The following is a 19,224-nucleotide window of genomic DNA, read 5'->3' on the forward strand; positions in this document are numbered from 1 at the left end:
TATGGGTAAGGCTCTGGACTGGAGCTACAGTAATCCATTATTACAATATACAATATCAACTGTTAAAGGATGTTAATTAGTTTCTGACGGTACTACCATCATTGCCAGAGTAACAATGTCCCAAGCTGTTAGTCGGTCGTTCTGATCAGTGGTTCCTGTGAAAGTGTAACTGCAGTTCTCTCAGAATATCTCTGTTCTATACAGAAATCAATAATTCGCTTTAATGTGCTACTATACGCAGCTGGTGGTCCTATCCCGTGTATTAATATGTACAAGTAGTAGATTCTCGTATGTACAGCTTCGTCATGACATGGCTACAACCCCTCAATAAACTGCTTGATGTGGTTGAAGCTGGCGGACTTTTCGTATCCGTTCAAGTCTCTCAACATGGCGTTGATGGCCAGGGTGAAGGCATGGTGCTCTTGCTCGGAGCCAAAGCGACCCCCGTTGGCGTTGAAGTCGCCCATGAACGATCTTCCGTTGAGTGAGTGGTTCCAGTAGTTGTGGAGGAAGTGGATGGTTGCAGTCTTGGAGTGACGACACGACAAATACACAGCCAACCGCACCCAGTAGCCCAAGAGCGTCTTGGAATCAGTCTCGTTGTTCCACGAGCCCAAAGACGAGTCCCACTGCTTCCAGAACTGTTTCCAGTTGCCGTCGTTCCCATAAGTGAAGAGAATCAACTCCTTAAAAGAGGGAGTGGTGCAGGTGTTGGTGACCGAGTTGTGGTACTTGATGATCTCGAGGATATCCCTCGCTCTGTTCTTTGCCTGGTCAATGCTCGTGGTGGATTCGGAGGGTATCAGTTTGTCATTATAAATGATATCGTTGATGGTGTTGGAGCCAACAAATGGCCCAGACTCAACATAAGATAATCTCCACAACAAGGCAGTGAATTCGGGGTTGGACAAAAGGTCCACCTGTGAAGGTGAGTACAACAAGACTTTGGAGACGAATTTGGACAATGCATCATAGATGTAATCGCAATGCTCTCCCACCGTCTTGAACTGGATATTTTCACTTACTTCTGGAGAATCAACAAGCAATTTCATGTAGTCTATTATGTCCTGCTGCCTGTTCTCTTCCAACTGGTGACGTTCTGCCAAGGCGATCGGGAGCGAGGCGTACTTGCTCAACAACATCTGCTCGAGTTCCTCCAACGAAACAAATTCGGGTTTGACTAGGTGTAGAGCTCGGTAAAATTTGTACCTTACTCTGTGGTCCTCCAAGGAATCTTCTCTAAAAGTTTTCAAGAATTCCTTGCTGTACTTCTTGACGTCTTCGTTAGTGATCTGTTGATTCTCGTTGATCAATCTGGAGTAGATACTTTGGGAGGTGGTAGAATTAAATCTGGCTTGGTTGTGTCTTGCGAATGGCGTCATGGTATGCATTCTTCTGATACCGATAAAGATATCGTCCGAGTCGGCAAATTGCCCGTTGGAAGTCTCGTATTGCTCGAGCTCCTCTTCTGGACAGTAGAGACTCTCCAAATTCAACTCGTCTCTTCTTTGCTGGGTCAACATATGGATATACACCCCATCAACCTTGGTATCACACATAATCCAACTGTTTGGTAGTTTGCCATAGTCATTGTCGGTTGCTGGCGGGCCTTTTCTTGCTCTACGGAGGAGTCTTCTTCTCACCACCGGTTTGACTCCACCTGAGACCATGCCTTCCATTGGGGGAATAATGTTGTGAGTGTGCTTAATGTGGCTTCTCAACTCGGAGGCTGCCTTATATATGTGCTTCTCGGACTTTCCAGTTCCGATAATATAATAGTTAGTTGGTTGTTCTTTGGTGCTGTAGGGATGGTCTTCCTCCAAGGTGGAGGTGTCGAACAAAACCAAGTCTTGGATACCATAATCATAAGCCAAGAGATTCAAGAACTTGTTCAATGATTCGGGAGAGTTACCTGGAATGGTGGGAAGTTCTATTTCCTTTGCTTCCACCAATGGAGATGTGGCATCCTCACGAAGGTACCAAGGCGTCGAATCAGAGCTAGATTCTGGATATGCATCTGGCTTGGTTTCACTATCTTTCTCCTTGATCGGAGCAGTGTCTTCAAGTTTTGGAACTGTTGACTGGGATGAGTAAACTCTGAGCTGCCTAGATCTGGATAAGACAGATGAGAGGGCATTCCTCCTGGAATTCACGACTACTGTTCTAAACATGCTGTGGTAGTAGTCCAGACGGTGAAGAAATCGGCCTGAAAAAGTTTAGTGGTGTATCACGTGACGCGTGGTTGCAATCTCAGGATCTGGATTATGGTCAGCAGCGGAATGGAATACTAGCGAAAGCAGTACAAAGTGGTGCCAGAGTAGCACCAAAGTGGCTATTCTGTTGTATTATTAGGTAGTTCTGATCATTATTGACGAACTTGTTGGGTGTTATTTCAGTTGGAAGGAGAAATTCGAAAGGGTTTGGCTCAAAAGAAAGGATACAAACATGGAGAGGTATACAAGAAAAGAACATAGCCCCCAAGCCAAGGTAGGTCTTTTACTAGTCTCATATCCTGAATATCATAGCATTTAGTATGCTACGATGCTTCGACTGCAATAATGTCGCATGTCGCGGTGCACCTAAAATTTATCCATCTCATCTGAAGCATCACGATTAGCACCTCCACCCATAATGGCCAAATTAGTTCACAACGTCCAAAAGAAGCAACATAAGGAGCGTTCCCAACTCACAGAGAGGGCCAGATTTGGTCTCTTGGAGAAGAAGAAGGACTACCGTCTCAGAGCTGCCGATTATCACAAGAAGCAAAATGCATTAAAGGCTTTGAAGCTGAAAGCCCAAGCCTACAACCCCGATGAATACTATCATGCCATGACCAAGAAGTCCACTGACGAACGTGGTGTTCTTATAGCAGACAGAGGAAATGAGCTGATGTCTGTGGCGCAAGTCAAGTTGTTGAAGACACAGGATGTCAACTACGTGAGGACCTTGAGATTGAATGAGTTGAATAAGATTGAAAAATTGAAGAAGGACTTGGACTTCAAAGCTGGGGGACAGCACACTGTGTTCGTGGATTCCGTTTTGGAACAACAGAACTTGACCCCAGAAGAGTTCTTCAATACTGATTCCAGTTTGATAGATAGAAGAGAGAACAGATTGAGAATATCCCAATTGCAAAGTAACGAGAAGCTCATCAAGCAAGATACCTTGGACGACCAGAATTTGATAGACGACCAGAACAAAGAGAAGTTGAAGCAATTTAAGATATTGCAACAAAGGCTCAAGAGAGTGGAGGAGTTGAAGGAGGTCGAAGCCAAGTTGGAACTCACCAGAGAGTTGATGAAGAACGGCAACAAGAAGAAGGTTGTGGATGGAAATGGAAACGTTCAGTTTAAGTGGAAAAACGTGAGAAAGAGGTAATTGCATATAGGTTAATGTATATTAGATGTCTACAGAAATCAGTAGTGAGCTTTATTCGAGTAGAGATTTGAAGCGATTGGAGCCTAGAGATGGATTTTTAGGCGAAGGGTCTCAGTAAATGCATCCACACCCAATAGTATACATATACGATCTACAGTTTCGATTTCTATGGAAGGAAATCTATTAAAACATGAGCCAGTGCTCCCTATATATGTGGCCAGACCCTAGTGCTCAGTTTCAAGACTCTTGTTGACGTAGTCCACGAACAAGTTGGTGATACGGTCAACTTCGACCGTTCTCATTCTGTTCAATGTAATGTAACTTCTTCTTATTCTTTGCAATTGGGCCGTACTCACTGGCCACAGAGGCATTTCTATCTCCAAGTCTTTGTCGATGCGCACAGTTCCTCCGATTGCCATCAAGGCTTGGTGTTGGACGATTTTCCCCACCACGTCTCTGGTACGCCCATCAAGCTCTTGTAAGAAATTGTTACCACCGGTAGATTTAATCAAGGTGGCAGCATTGGGAGGTGGGGCTCTTTTCAACACCAAGGCGTCCCAGATGGCCTCGATGGGCAACTCTTCTCCTTCGTAGCCTGAAGCCACCGTGAACAACGGCGAGTCCCACCTACTATCACCGTTTGGCTCCTCGTATCTCATGTGCAATTGTTTCATCAACTCCTCGTCCCAGGGGTTGTCTTTCTTGGAGTTCCACTCGAGACACTTGTCCAACTGGTTGAGGACCTGGACCACACAGTGGGGAGTCACCACCCCTTTGGCCTCACAGAAGAGTTGGTATCTGAACCCTTTGATGTAGGCCAAGGAGTCGAGGATAACGAAATTGGTTCTGGAGAGGTCTCTTTTCACTGCGGACATCTGGGTGCCTCTAGCGTTCTTTTCTGGGTTGGATTCCTTGTAGGCATCATGGGATATGCCCAAGGTCTCATCGGAGTGGTATATGACGGAATAGTTGTGGCCCGGATCATTGGTTTTTTTGGCAGCCTCGATTTTGGCTTCCAAAGCTGCTTGGAGCTGCTTGGCCCATGTGGTTTTTCCCGAGGAAGGGAACCCTGTGAAGGTGATAAGAGGCATTGGTAAAGAGTGAAGAGATTGGTGAGCAAAAAAGTCGCGGTGGTGGGGTTGATTGTAGGAAGAGATGAGGCAGTGGTAGAAGGTGAAAATGTGCAGAGAGAACTATAGGAGGGTACCTGGAGGGTGAGGAGGAGCTTCGAAGTGACTTTTCGTTGCTCTTCGGGCTACATAGTATAAATTTTCATTAGGTAATGAAAACTGAAAATTTGGAGGATCTCACAAGTCTCCCTACCTTTCCCGCTAATTGGAAGTGGTCCTCGCTAGCGGCCTCGCTAGCTCGGACTGAATTTTTCACTACCCTCGCCATTCTCGCGCTTTGCTCTCGCTAGCACCGACCCCATCTCCTTATCATGTGACCAGATATAGAAACCACTCTATTCACATAGAATTACTGACCCACCATGTCGTTCATTCCCCGTCGAATATTCCCCAACTACAATATCCCCCTCTCCAACTTCAAGGGGCACCATCAAAAGGCGTTGACCAAGTTTGGCCATCTCGCCCCCCAAATCGACTTGGTGCTTGAAGTCAGAGACAGCAGGGCCCCCATATCCACCACCAACGTGCTCTTTGACAGAGTGCTAGCCCAGAAACAGAAGATCGTGTTGTACTCCAAGAAGGACTTATCGGTGATCAAAAAGGATCTCCTTGAAAAGTGGCACCTGTCAACCCTTGAAGACTACATGTTCATCGATAGCAGAAACAGAAAGGATGCCAGACTGATCATCGAGTTAGTGTCGAAGAAGTACTACGAGATGAGCCCTCCACCTCCGTTGGGGTTGCGTTTGATGATCATCGGGATGCCCAACGTGGGCAAATCTACCCTAGTCAATACCCTAAGAGAAGTAGGTTACGCTTCCGAATTGAGAGGAAGCGTGTCCACCAAAAGGAGAAAAGTGGCCAGGACAGGAGGCCAGCCAGGAGTGACCAAGAACACCAGTGAGATCATTCGCTTGAGCAAAGATCCAGACATCTTGGTTCATGATACTCCTGGGGTATTCTTGCCCACAGTAAAGGATAGCGAGACAATGTTGGCCCTTAGTTTGGTGGGGTGTGTTCACACCTCATTCATCGATCCAGTGATCCAGGCAGACTACTTACTCTATCTCTTGAATTTGCACGACGCAACGGGGTCCAAGTACTCGGAGTACATGGACCATCCCACCAATCTGATTGACGAACTATTGTACAATATCGCATCCAAGAGAGGCCAATTGGGCCCTGATGGCTCTTACGACGAGCTTGGAACCGCTTCCCATTGGGTCAGTCTCTGGAAACAGGGAAAGCTGGCCAAATATAGAGGTTTGTTTGACTTGGGCACCATCTTGGAGCTCAACGGAAGCGAGTTGAAAAAGCTATTTGCAGAAGAGAGAGAAAGAGTGAAGTCGATGGACGTGAGCACAAAGATCACCGATAGCTTGGGAGAAGACGGCACGGCAAGATCAAAGAAAAGAAAAAGAACTGCCAAAGATAGAGAATATGACTTGAAGAACCAGCTCTTCAAAATTTAAACAAACTAGTCTGGCTTCCACTATTTTGAGGGAGGTTTTCGAAGGATCTTTTGAGATTTGAACAAATTCCCAAAACCAATTCTTCTACTTGTTCGCTTTATCTCATCAGACTGACACGAAATGCATACATCGAATGAGCATCACATGAACCAAACACTCCTTACTACTTCTCGAGGGGGTTTGGCTGCGCCAGCTACCAGATTATTGTCTTCGCTTCCTGTCAATGCCTAGTCCGAAGATCGGTTTGCATGCCATAATTGCTAAGTTTCTATCGGAAGAAGAATTGACCCGATGATTGGAAATATACACTGGAGAAAATGGATCAAAATTCCTGTTCTGGCCATTAGCTTGAATTGTACAACATCAACATAATCACACGTTGTCCTGGCGTCTACAACGCATTTGTAAGTAGAATACTTCACGAACTCCTGTATATATCGTCTATTTAGAGTGTAATCAGTAATTATTACCGGTATTATATTGTCTATTTAGATTAAAGTCCTATGTTATATTTGTCACGTTAAAAAAAGTCTATATCTCAACTAGTAAGTAAACTTGAAATCCAATCTCTTGTTTCCTTCATCCGTTGTACCGGATAAATATTCTTCTTGCTGTTTAATGTCAAGCTCGTTCCAAGCACGTTCTTTCTGACTATTTCTCCACTTGTAGTAGAAACGAGAAATTATAGTCACGGCCAAGGCAGCGAAATTAATTCCAATTAAGGCGCTGTTACCTCTGTGATACAATGGCCTATCATCTTCACGGTAGATGTTAGCACCCACGATAGTTCCGGCCTGCGAAAACATATTGACGATGGCTGTTGAAACAGCTCTACTTCTCACCGAATTAGAGTTTGCTGATACCCAACTATTGGTCAAGGGGTTATCTGTGGGATGTCCTAGCAAGACCGTCAAAAGAGCAAATGTTCCCCATTTATCCTTTTGAGCGTTTGGCCAGAATCGTAATGGAATAAGACACGATAAAACCCATGTAGGAACGATTGCTAGTGTCAATGCTCTTGAATTGACTTTCTCTGAGAAGTAACCAATACTGAAAATACAAATGATGGTGATTATACTGTAAGGGATGGTCAAGGCATTGGTTTCAAACGTGGTAAATCCAATTCCCCGAAGCACGATCTGCAAGTAGGTAGCAATAGGATGGGTTCCCATATCAATCAAAAATCTAATAAGGTAAACTGGGAGGTGGTCATAATCCAAGATCGTCTTCAATAATTCGTTCGCATGAACAGGCTCTCTGTTATGCATGTCTCCCTTGCTAGGGTCGTCTCTCAACACTCTGTTGACCACGATTTTCTCCTCGTGATCGGTGAACCACCCGTTTGGTCTGTACCAAGCCTTGGTTTGAGCAGCAGAAGCAGGCATCAAGAAAAAGGACGCAAGGCCAATTACCAACGTGAGCAAACCCTCCACGATGAACAACCATCTCCAACTCTGGGAAATGGCCTCGGTTTTGATTTTCAACAATGCAAAGGCCAACAAACTGGAAATCACGATAGTAAACGAGTTCGACATGTAGAAGATGGACAAACGGAGAGGAAACTCGGAGGTAGTATAGAAGTAACTCATCCAGAGACCCACTTCACAAATAAACCCACCTTGTAATGCTCCCAAAAGGCATCTGGTGACGTAGAACCCAGCAGGGGTCGTGATGGACGATTGGGTGATGGAGACCACGCTCCACAACACGATTTGGGTGGGGATCCACACATCGGCACCTATCTTCTTGGAAATCAACTGCGAGGGCAATTCGGAGATCAAGAAAAATACCAAGTTGAGGGTGTTTCCAATATTAAGCTGGTTGGTGTTCATGTGGAGATCCTTGAGGAACGAAGTCGAGAGGGCCTGCGAGAGGTTGAATCTGTCGAAGTTCAAACTGGTGAACATGATAAAGGCCCACAAGGTGACTCTCCATTCAAGCTTCCATACCACCTTCTTCTCTTCCTCTTTAGTCCAAGTGTACTCGGGATCAAACAAGTGGCGACACTCGTACTCACACTTTTCGTAGACTCCACGGTAGTGTTCAGCGACCGCAGGGTCTCTGAATATATGATTGTAGGAGTATTCCTCAAAGCTGGAACCCTCTAAGTCGGAAGCATCCTGCACTTCCACCGAAGCTCCCTTTTCGTCGAACTTGCTCATTTTCCTTGGTGTAATGATTCTGTCAGCCCGGGATATCTCCTTGATGGTTATCTATCGAAAAGCTGCCATGCCAGTACTCTATATATGTAGATTCTAGGTTGTCTGAAACCTTCTCTACAGAGCGTCACATGTTCCAATAATTACAAGCTTGTAATTTTGCACCTAGAATGGTGAAATCGAACTGTGGCTGAGTGCAGGAATGGTGAATTATTGGGTGCCACATTTATTTATGTAGTAGTATCCGCAATAAGGACGGAATTCGCCGAGATTTCTGAAATACTAGTTATATAGCCGTGCCGGATTTAGTGGGCTAAACCTTGATTATTGCCAATTTCTCGCTGTCTGATTACAAATTAACAAATTTGACACGGAATTACAAAAGATCGGCATGAACAATAATGACGAATTTCCAGCATAATTGATTGGACTCTAAATGGCCTGATCGCGATTGCTCGTGATATCAGCAACCCAGGCAAATGTGTGGCCACCGCTGGCCCCCTAACTTAATATATCCTGTATATCGAAATATGGATCGAATGATTCCTTTGCTTTTCCGTCTTCCTTGTTGAAAAAAGCCTCGTAAGTAGAGTCCAGATACTTTCTTTTCTTGGCTTCGGGATTTCTTTTCAAGTACCTCGAGTCAAGCGTTGTGATGAGCTTCTTCACCAAGGGTGCTGATTTTGAATTCATTCCGGTGAGCCAATTTTCAGCACCTACGGTGTTTCCTGTCAATATATTGTTATAGTTGAAAAGGTTTGTCTCTCCCTCTTCCACCAAATATTTCTCCACAAACTTCTCTTCGTTGAGGAATGCTTCCAACGACTCCTTATTTACTGAGGTGCTCAATATCTGCTTTAGATATCTCTGGGTCTTCTTGGTGGCTGGACATGTTGGCATTAATTTAGTATCTGGATCGCCTTTAACGGTTTTAGGAAGGTTCAAAAACTCGGTATCAATGAGTCCGAGTTTTTGGTTATCAAGAACGTGAGTGAATGAATCTGCACCAGGCGCTTCATCCAAATCCCTCGCTTTGATGAACTCTTCCATCAATACGTTGGCTTCAGAGGATGGCAATGCTCTCTTTTTCTCGTTGGAGAATTTTGCTCCATCCTCTCCAGTTTCCTCCTCGTCTTCATCTTCCTTGTCGTCGTCGTCATTGTTTGCACTGGTGTAGTCCTTGGTCAATGATGGAAACCTTCCCATTTTCTCATCCTCTTTGAAAGCCAACCGGATAGAAACCAAACCATATCGAGAATTTTCTTTCAATTGGAATTTCAGAGGAAACAATGCACAAACCTGGACCTCGGAGTTCTCCTTAGAAACGTACCTTGCCAATGCAACACCATCCATATCAATCAACGACCGGACTAACGCATTGAATGACACCAGGTTGATATTCGAGCTGTTGCTGGGTGGTATAATGTATGAAGATTCATCAACAAGGTAGGCAAGGGAGATGTGTTGCTTCTTAACGAATCCAAGAATGTCCATTCCTGGCGAGGTAGGTAACTGGGACACTTCTGCCAACTCTTTATTGACAGCAATGATATCTCTTTTTGAGTACTTGAACCCCGGGACGTAATCAGAGATAACCTCTTTGTTGTAGTCCTCATTGTCAGAATCATTTTCTTCCCCCAATAAATCCTGGGGGCCATCGCGAGTGTACTTCTTAATGAAATGGGTAGTGGTTCTTTGTAGGCCCCGAATGGTCTTGGTTTCATCATCAAACACGTACTCGTGGGATGAAGACGTCTTTTCCACTTTGATGGCTGGGTACAGCTGAATGTCGATTTTTATAGCCGAGTTATCTTGGTTTAAGGTGTCTGCTTCAACGTCAACGGCAAATCTTAGACAGCCAGTGAATGTGGCTCTGGGTGCCACTTTCCGCAATGCTACAGACTGAGCAATGGTCCTGTGCAACTCTTTAGAATGCACGATCCGAGAGTGATCCCATTGGGCCAACAACCGTTTCCAGCCGTAGAATGTCTTGCTCGAATCGTCGAAATCCCCCGTAAAAATCACTTTAATGCCATACTGGTTGATGAGCTTGGTGGTCTCCTCCAAGTCTATGTCGAAGTCGAGTGAGTCTTTGGCATTGGTGATGACGATCAAGTGCCGTAAGTACTTGAGGTGGATTTTGTCTCTGAAAGTATCAATTGCAGCTACTAGAGCTTCGAGAAAATGGCCGCCAGCGCTTTGGTTCTCGAGGTGCTGGGAATACAGCTTGAATCTGTCATAAGTGAATTGGGCATCTTCATATAGTTTGGAGGAGGTGGTGACGAGGCCTAGCCTGTCAGTTTTGCGGTTTTTGAGGAGCAAAGCGGTACAGTGGTCGTACCAGAAGGCAAGAGGAGCGCAATTGTCCACCACGAAGAGGGAGAACTCTTTCTGGGAAGCCATGGTGATGGAGGTGTTGGAGTGTATATTTCACGTGATTACTGGAGATAGTTGATCACCAAAATGCGACACTGGAAATCGGCGACATGAGCGACAAAATGAAAGAAGGGATATGTAGGGATACAAACAGCGGATAAATAATATGTAAAGAGGTGGAAAATCACGTCGGAGTATACAGAATGAGAATGCAATACGGTTCCAAGCATATGCTTGAGTAATTTCTCAAGAATGTTTTTGGGCAAAATTAGTTTTGAATTCTCATTCTTAGGAGATGGTGCAGGAGAATATGTCAAACGTGAGTCGGACACCAAAATGGCATAGGAAAGGCGAAAGTTTAACAATTATTATTCTCGCTAAGGAAATAACTTACCTCAGACTATCAATTTCCTTCCAATAGTAGCACAATTGATATGTGTCATTAAGAAGTTTATGAATAGCCAGCTTGGTGAAAATTCGGGTCGCGCACCGAGAAATTATCCAGCTTAGTGCCAGGTAGGCTCACGAGCGGGTCTCGAGCGGCTGTACTTTGAGCGGACAAGACTAGCCTACAAGCAGTTTTACGGTACTATATCCGCCAAAATCGGTCCAATCAAATCCAGAAAGACCACGCCACTCTGCAAAATCCCTACTGCCATTAAGTACCAGTTTTTACCGCCCAATTACCCCCACCACCCTTTATCTTCACCATCAGTCCCCTATACGACCCTCGCCTGCACACCTAGAAAATAAGTCAATGCGCGGATGGAGAGTACCGGATCACGTGCCGGGACCTGGCAACGCCTCGCGGGGCACCTCCACCGCCAGGCACAGCGACGCCCTCTAAGCCTGTGGAGAGGTAGCCCCTGAGCCCCACCACCCGGGTAGGGGCCGCCTCGCCCCCTGCCCTTCGGCACGTGCCAGCCCCGTTCCCGTTCGGGATCTGCCCGCCTGTCGCTGTTCGCATCACAGAAACGGCAAACTTTGACACCTACATGAATAGTCGTACAAACACGTTTGCGTGGTGATTAGAGTTGGCTACCTCGCAACAGCCGCCACAAACTACACCACTAGCCATCAGCTTTACAGGAAGTGTCACCAGAATTACAGGAAAATCCCCACCAAACCACGCCAATTTGCGTTCCCCACCTATCCCCCACCCCGTGTCTTATCCAATAGCCAGGCGTATCCGCATCACCAACTGATCCGACGGATTTAGGCACCCAAAACAGCACACAAAAATCGCTGCTAGTGAGAAAAGAAACACCTTCCACCAGTGAGAAATCGTACCAGCCAGATCAATCCCAGCAGGCCAGGGCAGACATTGTTGATCCACGTTCCTACTTGTTGATCCTGCCATTGCCTCCACCATGAGCTTGCCTTACAACCATGGCTATCCATATCAACAGTATACCCCCCAGCACCCGAGCGACCAGACTGCCCCCCTGGCCCAGGCGTTCCAGCAGCTCCAGCAATCGCCTGGCGGCACGGTGATCAACCCTGCAGTGCCATTGGCAGGCCAGCCGTTTGCCCACGCAGGGTCCCACCCCATGGGAATGTTCCCCCAACCAGTGGCCATGGCCAGCCAGGGCCAACCACCCGAATTGTACAACGTGGACGAACACCTGCAGGCGTTCTTCCAACACCAGCAGCACCAGTATCTCCAACACCTCCAGCAGCATCCCCAGGCGCACCAGGACCCGGTAGGTGGGGCCAGCGCCGGCTCCCACCACATTTATCAACAAGTGCACCAACAACAGTCCCAGCGCCCCCATGACACTCCGGGAGTGGTGTACGAGCAGCAGATGGCGTCATCACAGGGTCCCCAGGCCCCCCAGGCCGTGGCTCCGTCGTTCAACACCATCAACTACCCTTCGTATGCTCCCTCCCAGTACACCCCGTTCCCCCTGCATCCGTACCCGTTGGGCCAACAGAACCTCCCGTTCCAGAGACACCCCAACTACGTGGACAAGTTCAAGGGCTCCGACGCCTACGCCCCAGAGGCCAGCGTAGGCCAAATGGGTATGAACCAGCGTCCACCGTTCCAGATGCCCCCCAAGTTCAAGAGCGAGCCTGTCATCACCCAGTCCCTCTACACAAACCCCCAGGTGCCGCCTTCCGTGCCCCACAACAACTACACCAATGCATTTCAAACCAGACCCCTGGTCTACTTCAAGCCCATCGAGACCAAGAAGAACTCCAAGCCCAGGATCAAAAAAATCATTAAGACCGAGGTGCCCCACAAGAAACCGTTCAAAGAGAAGAAGAGACCCACCACAGGTGCCATCGGTGAATTGTCGATCGACAACTTGTTCAGGCACTTCCAAGGAGTTATGAAGTTGGAAAACCCCCCAAACAAGACCCACATGCTTGCCTCCTACCAGCTCAAAATGAAAAACGACTTGGAGTGCCAGTTATTCGATTTGTTTATCAACAGTTTGTCCAAGTTCATTGACATTTTTTTGCCCCAGGAGGCGTTCAAAAAAATCGTGCCCGAACTTGCATTATACGATGAAACCAACATGATCTTGGACTCGATGTTCTGCTTGAGCTCGTTGATGTTGCAGAGAATAATGCCGGACCGAGTCGATCCTTCCATCCCCATCAAGTATTACCAGCAGTGCATCAAGTCCATTCGGTCATATCTCACGATTCCCGGGATCGAGACCAATGAAAAGGGCATCATTTCTCGGTGCTTGTTAAGCACCATTCTTTTGTGCATATACGAATTGTTTTTTGTTGCTATTGACAGCACTTATGTCAAGGGGGCCTCAAGCATTCTTGCCTCGATCTTGAGTAAGCACAATGTTCAGGGCAAAAGTCTTTTAAAAGACTCGCCGTTTCACCAAACGTGCTTCTGGGCGGTGTTTCTCTGCGATTTGATCTTGTCGTTGAAGTTTGACTTGCCGACCATGTACTCGCTCGAGACGTTCTGGAAACCACTAGATCCGGAGTACTTTGAGTTGTTCAATAAGTACGGGACCCAGTTCTTGTCCAACAACGTAAGGGATCGGGAAATCTTCATTTCCAACTCGATGTTGAATAAGGAGCACACCATGTGGTGGCTTCACAAGGCGGTTATTAACTACAGCTGCATCAACGAGTTCAAGAATCTGGTGACTGTGATTAGCCGCGAGGACTGCGAGGCCAACAAGCCGTTCCATGACTGGTTGAGGTTGAAGCAGTTGATGGACGAGTTTGAGTCCAACATGCCTATCAACCTCAAGCCCAACATCTACAAGCCTGCATCGGCCACACGGGTATTTCCGTTGATCTACTTCAAGGACGAAGTCACTGCCATCACTGGGCTCAACTTCAAGTTGTCCAAAATTGCATTATACGAGTCGTTGCTCCTGCGCACCGACACCAGGAACGAGTTGGTACAGCTTCAGCTTGAACAGTACCCTCGAGGCTATGCCAAAAAACTCACCAAGGACATCATTGGCATCATGAAGACCTACGACAGTAATTTGTACCTTTGGCCCGTGAATGTGCACACCTTGCGCCAGGTGGCACACTACGTGTTTGACGAGCCAGAGGCACACCGGATCTTGGAGGAGTTGGTGGAGCGGATCATCTCTGTGTGCAACTTGCGGCTCCAGGACAAAATTGTGCGGAGGTGAGGTTGCTGGAACGGCAAAACTGTCTTGGACGGCGAATACTACGCTGAAACGTCCATATTTCGTTACGATGAAATGAACTGAAGATACACGAAACAAAAAACCTGGACTGAAGTGTCCATTTGGGTGAAACTAATATCACGCAACCGTTGAATCAAATTATACAAATCGTATCAAGAATGGTTGGTGATGCAGTACAGCAGAGTTTTGAGTGTGAATCATTGCAATAATATTTCGAGTGTTTTCACGTCCAAAACTAACCAATGAAGAACGGCGCAAACCAGGTCCAAAAGCTTCAATGCTTCAAGCTTCCCCTGGATCAAAGCTTCCCCTGGATCAAAGCTTCACGGTTCTGAGCACTACTGTAAGTCTCATATAATCTCACAAACCTCACCGCACAGGCATCATCTGCAGATGCCGGGAGGGCCGAGAGGTCACTCGCGAGTGCGATGAGTTTCACGTCGTTTCACCCAAAAAGCCCGGAATCCGCAGCTTGGCCGCATCTGCTCCTTTTGTATCTAGTCCATACTCATTCAGGCGTCCAGCACTGAGCTTGAAGCATACACCCCCACCTCCGCTACATATCCCTGCATGTACTTAATCTGTTCCCTGCGATTGTAGCTTCCAGTGATGTCATGTGCGCTTCTAGAATCGCGCGGCAATCGGCGTGCATGTCCGCGCAGCCCTGGTGCAGGACACCAACCTATATAACTCAGGCGGAACCGGAGATGTGGGATTTTTCACCCAACCAACCGTCAGCTGCCATGGACGCCCATATCAAACAGCTCCGTGCCAATGGCAAGACACCCCAGTACTGTCGGCAGGTCACGTCTGCCCAGCTAGGCGACATCATTGAGCTTCTTCTCCACCAACATCTGCTCTCCCAGAGCCAGAAAGTGGACTTGATCGCGACCATCTCCAACATCCTCCTCCTCAACCGTCAATTGCACGCCAGCTTCACCTCCCAGTGGTCCATCAAGGTGTTGACATACTTGGACAGCTTTTTGGCCGAGGTGGTTCCGGAAATCGACCCTGCCGTCTCCCCCAATTTTCTGGCTCTTGTCATCGTCTACCGACTCGTGTTCCTCATCCTTTACGACGGCTTGCCCGTGGTCAAGCCCTACGTCGACGACACCAACCAGATCCTCACCCAGGGCCTTCGTCATCTGTTCAAGCACTACCAGACGTACAAGAACGAGCCCTACTACGAAAACGTCACCGTGGAGATCCTCAAGGGCCTCTACACCCTCAACCACAAGTATGCTGACCAATTGGATGCTAGTAACCGAATCAGCACCGAAGAGTGTATAGAATTCTTTGTCACGGTGGTCCCACTATCATGTTCGTCATTGGAACCCAGCGAGGTCATTTTGGTCAGATACTTCATCAATTTGATATTGGTGGTGTCCACCCAGCTGGCCCTCGACAAATCTCGCATTCTCGATCATCTCAAAACCTACCAGCAGTTCCTCACCATCGTCGTCCAGTTGCTTGCCACAAACCTCGAAGACCCCGACAGTGAAGAAGTGCTTTCCGACATTACCAACTTATTTATTATCCTCAACTTCATTACTGGCGAATGTAACAGACAAAACTCCCACGGCGACTTGGATCGACTTGTGGTCATATTGAAACACAATATCATACCCACAGGCTCCCCTGCCCATCTGCAGTCCTCCGCTCAACTCGTTGAAGACTCTTCTATATACCAGAAAGCTTTCAATCTAATTGGAAAATCTCAATCGTCCTTGACGCAAAGATCAATAGCAGACCAATTGTCGTTGTCCAACGTCACCAATGTGATTCTTCAGTGTTATTACAACCTCTGCTTTTCCGAAAACCAAACGCAGCTCTTCCTCGACTTGATAGGCTATGGATACGCCAAAGACTTCATGCAAACCAATAATATTGCCATACCTTCCGATATCGAGCTCGATTCGTACATCCAGCCAAATCCAAAATATTTGGGCAAGCCCAAGGATAAACCACCCATTCTTGACTTTACCGATTTCAACCACTCGCTCAGCTCAATCTTGCTGAACCACACTAAAGGTACCAGTTCTGAGCCCGAAGAAATGACGAAGCAAGAAAAGGAAATGGAAGCAGAAAAGTTATTTGGAATATTCGATAAAATGGAGAAGTCGAGTGTCTTTGAAGGCTTCAAGAATCCGGTTAGGGAGTGGCAGCAGTCGGGTAGATTTGAGGATCTTGATGCCAGCGACTCCGACAAGGATTAGGCCGAGTACAATATAGATTATTGTCAATCAAAAAGCTCAGTGCAAACGTCAAGACCTTACTTAACTCTGTTGGAACAACCACCTCGTCTGAAGCGCTGTTGGTATTCTACAATAAGTACGTACATAAAATCAAAGCATGGAGTAATTTATTGGCATTGCCAGTGCTGACACCAGCAGATCCAAATAATCACAGTAAGATGTAGAATTGAATGCTAGTTGTATATGAAGAACTAAAGATTAACGAAGGACTTTAGTCGTAAACCTTCTCTAGGTCGAAACTTGTTTTCTAGTGAAAAATAGTTCACCGAAACAGACACAGAACGGCTCTGCTAAACCTGAGCTAAGGCCAACACATCAGACCTTGTCTTTAAGCTGTAAAACAAGCGCGGTCCTGGATGGAATATAAACCATCAAAGAGTTTGATCTATCATTCCATCTTTCGTTGTTGGTGAAAAATTGAAGCTTCTCTCCCTTATCGTCAACTTCCAGAATTCTGTTGTGGCCTCCAAACTTATCATCATCTGAATTCAAGACGATCTGATAGACACCGGGGGTCTCAACACCAATCTTGTAGTCAGGGTAGGAGTTGGTAGGGTGGAAGTTGAACACAAACAAAAGTCCATTTCTTTCGAAAACTAAAACCTTATCACCCTCGTGTTTCAATGAAACATAAGCTTGTGGAGTGTCTAAAACACCATACTTAGTGTCCAAGTGCTGCATGGCACCATCAAAGTCAAACAAAAATTTGTATCTCAACAAATCATCGTCAATTAAGTTAAATTGACGTCTAGCGTAATGGTACGACTCCTGGTTTCCGGCTCTTGGGAAGTCCAACCATTCGGGGTGACCAAATTCATTACCTTCGAAGTTCAAGTAACCTTCACCTCCCAAGGAAAAGGTAACCAATCTGATCAATTTATGCAACGAAATACCCCTATCAACAACGGGAGTCAAAGGTGACAATTTCGACATGTTAGTGTACATCTCTTGGTCCATCAACCAGAAGGCAATGGTCTTATCTCCAACCAAGGCTTGATCGTGGGATTCACAGTAACTGATACACTTTTCACCATGTCTACGGTTGGTCAAAGTGAAGACAATGGATCCAAGATCCCACTCTTCATCGGACAAATGTTTCAAGATCTTGATCCACATATCGGGAATGGCCATGGAGAATCTGTAATCGAATCCAATACCACCTTGGCTAGTTGGAAGACACAAGGTTGGCATTCCACTGACATCTTCAGCAATGGAAAGAAACTTGAAGTCCTTTTCAGGGACCTCGATTTCTTCTAAAAGCTTGTGGGCCAACATCAAGTAAACGATAGCATCTTGATCGACCCACTCGGGGTTGAAGTATTCGTTATAGTCACCACTGAAACCGAAACCCATACCATGGTGAGTATAAAGCATACTTGTAACACCATCGAATCTGAAACCATCGAACTTGAACACATCAAGGAAGTACTTCAAGTTAGACAATAAGAACCTCAAGGTTTCATGGTTTGCATAGTTGAATAATCTGGAGTCCCACAAGTCATGGTTACCCTTGGCACCGCCATGGAACAAGTAATGGTCGGTTCCATTGAAATTGTTAATACCATCTTCCACGTTCTTGGAAGAATGTGAATGGACAATGTCCAACAAAACCTTGATACCCAATCTGTGAGCCTCGTCTATCAATTCCTTCAAGTCCTCTGGGGATCCGTAACGGGAAGAAATAGCAAAGAAATTGGTGATTTGGTAGCCAAACGAAGCGTAGTAGGCGTGCTCCATGACTGCCATCAATTGGATGGTGTTGTAGCCCAATTCGTGAATCAAAGGCAAGATGTTCTTGGTGAAGTTTTTGTAAGATCCGATTTCGGGCTTGGGGGTCGAAATCCCCACATGGGCCTCATACACCTTGATCCCCTCTTTTTTGTTGAAAGTGGGTCTCTTGTGCTTGAACTGGTAGGTGGTTGAAGGGTCCGGGTTCCAGAAGCGGCCCTCGTACAAGGTGTTTTCTGTGGATGGGGTTGCTCTCAACACCCAGGGGTCGAGTCTGTAGATGATCTCGCCGTCGGGCTTTTTCATGGCGATCTTGTACTTGGAATCGTGGGCAATGGCAAAGTCGCCGTTTACGGGGTCGATGGTGAGTTTCCACAAGCCAAAGTCGTTGGCCTTGTGGAGCTTGTGGGCATTGATGTCCCAGTTGTTGAACTCACCCACCAAGGAGACCTCGTCGACGTCAGGAATGTACTGCTGGACCACGATCTTCTTGGAGCTCCAGTCGCCATGTACTCCGTAGGACTGGTACGACGAGGCAAACTGGGCCAACGAGCCCTCGGATTGGGCCAAGTCGGCGTGCCACTTTCTGAACTGGAGCTGACGACTGATCAATGCCTGGGAGTAGGGTTCCAACCAAGGATCGAGGTCCAAGGCGCCCTTGATGAGGTCGATGTGGGACGAGTCGGTAGCTGCTGACATGGAGGGGGGTGAAACAGTCGAGACGCTTGTAGGGAAGATTCCACTAGTACTGAAATGTGGATGATGGGGGTGAAACAGGCGAGAATGTACCAATTGACCAAATTGGGGCCAATTAATGTGGGAATTGGGCCCTTTTATATGGGTATTGGCAATAGTCCGCCCCGCCCACTTTTGCTGCCATCACGTGAGGCCGGGGGTCACCACAAGGGGAAATTTGTGGGGACGGTGGGGGAACAGCTAGGGAAAAATGGGTCCATTGGACGGAGAGGGAGTGGTGGGTTGGTGGTGCAGTGATGGCAGTGCCACAAGGGTGGGGTGGTGAAGAGAATCTGGCGACACTGGCATCGGTAGAATGGCGGGAGAATTGACCAGCCGTGGTGGTGGTG

At 46.9% G+C, this 19,224-nt stretch overlaps 9 protein-coding genes across 9 annotated transcripts; 4 read left to right on the forward strand and 5 right to left on the reverse strand.

Moving 5' to 3' along the window:
* Window positions 1-314: 314 nt before the first annotated feature.
* On the reverse strand, window positions 315-2,137 carry CANTADRAFT_91349 (uncharacterized protein; the record flags this gene model as incomplete). Its single annotated transcript, XM_020211809.1, has 2 exons — window positions 315-1,998; window positions 2,076-2,137. 2 exons carry the CDS (start codon window positions 2,135-2,137, stop codon window positions 315-317), a joined length of 1,746 nt encoding a protein of 581 aa, XP_020063020.1.
* A 490-nt stretch (window positions 2,138-2,627) lies between these two features.
* CANTADRAFT_26900 (rRNA-processing protein) lies at window positions 2,628-3,427 on the forward strand. The gene has a single exon (XM_020207924.1). It carries the CDS (start codon window positions 2,632-2,634, stop codon window positions 3,376-3,378), a length of 747 nt encoding a protein of 248 aa, XP_020063021.1. The 5' UTR covers window positions 2,628-2,631; the 3' UTR covers window positions 3,379-3,427.
* Window positions 3,428-3,602: 175 nt separating this feature from the next.
* Window positions 3,603-4,469, reverse strand: KTI12 (Kti12p; the record flags this gene model as incomplete). Its single annotated transcript, XM_020210346.1, has 1 exon — window positions 3,603-4,469. One exon carries the CDS (start codon window positions 4,467-4,469, stop codon window positions 3,603-3,605), a length of 867 nt encoding a protein of 288 aa, XP_020063022.1.
* A 401-nt stretch (window positions 4,470-4,870) lies between these two features.
* MTG1 (putative GTPase) lies at window positions 4,871-5,980 on the forward strand (the record flags this gene model as incomplete). Its single annotated transcript, XM_020206904.1, has 1 exon — window positions 4,871-5,980. The coding sequence occupies one exon, from the start codon at window positions 4,871-4,873 to the stop codon at window positions 5,978-5,980; it is 1,110 nt and encodes a 369-aa protein (XP_020063023.1).
* Window positions 5,981-6,522: 542 nt separating this feature from the next.
* Window positions 6,523-8,142, reverse strand: CANTADRAFT_23020 (MFS general substrate transporter; the record flags this gene model as incomplete). Its single annotated transcript, XM_020206905.1, has 1 exon — window positions 6,523-8,142. The coding sequence occupies one exon, from the start codon at window positions 8,140-8,142 to the stop codon at window positions 6,523-6,525; it is 1,620 nt and encodes a 539-aa protein (XP_020063024.1).
* Window positions 8,143-8,739: 597 nt separating this feature from the next.
* On the reverse strand, window positions 8,740-10,491 carry YKU80 (ATP-dependent DNA helicase; the record flags this gene model as incomplete). The annotated part of the gene is made up of 1 exon (XM_020208603.1): window positions 8,740-10,491. A coding segment is annotated over one exon (1,752 nt), but the record flags the coding sequence as incomplete, so codon positions are not given.
* Window positions 10,492-13,037: 2,546 nt separating this feature from the next.
* Window positions 13,038-14,138, forward strand: CANTADRAFT_91354 (uncharacterized protein; the record flags this gene model as incomplete). Its single annotated transcript, XM_020211810.1, has 1 exon — window positions 13,038-14,138. The coding sequence occupies one exon, from the start codon at window positions 13,038-13,040 to the stop codon at window positions 14,136-14,138; it is 1,101 nt and encodes a 366-aa protein (XP_020063026.1).
* A 761-nt stretch (window positions 14,139-14,899) lies between these two features.
* On the forward strand, window positions 14,900-16,372 carry CANTADRAFT_23023 (uncharacterized protein; the record flags this gene model as incomplete). Its single annotated transcript, XM_020206906.1, has 1 exon — window positions 14,900-16,372. The coding sequence occupies one exon, from the start codon at window positions 14,900-14,902 to the stop codon at window positions 16,370-16,372; it is 1,473 nt and encodes a 490-aa protein (XP_020063027.1).
* Window positions 16,373-16,726: 354 nt separating this feature from the next.
* GLC3 (1,4-alpha-glucan branching enzyme) lies at window positions 16,727-18,838 on the reverse strand (the record flags this gene model as incomplete). The annotated part of the gene is made up of 1 exon (XM_020210350.1): window positions 16,727-18,838. One exon carries the CDS (start codon window positions 18,836-18,838, stop codon window positions 16,727-16,729), a length of 2,112 nt encoding a protein of 703 aa, XP_020063028.1.
* Between the last annotated feature and the right edge of the window lie 386 nt (window positions 18,839-19,224).

The sequence above is a fragment of the Suhomyces tanzawaensis genome (genome assembly GCF_001661415.1).
Source record: "Suhomyces tanzawaensis NRRL Y-17324 unplaced genomic scaffold CANTAscaffold_6, whole genome shotgun sequence".
Lineage (NCBI taxonomy): Eukaryota > Fungi > Ascomycota > Pichiomycetes > Serinales > Debaryomycetaceae > Suhomyces > Suhomyces tanzawaensis.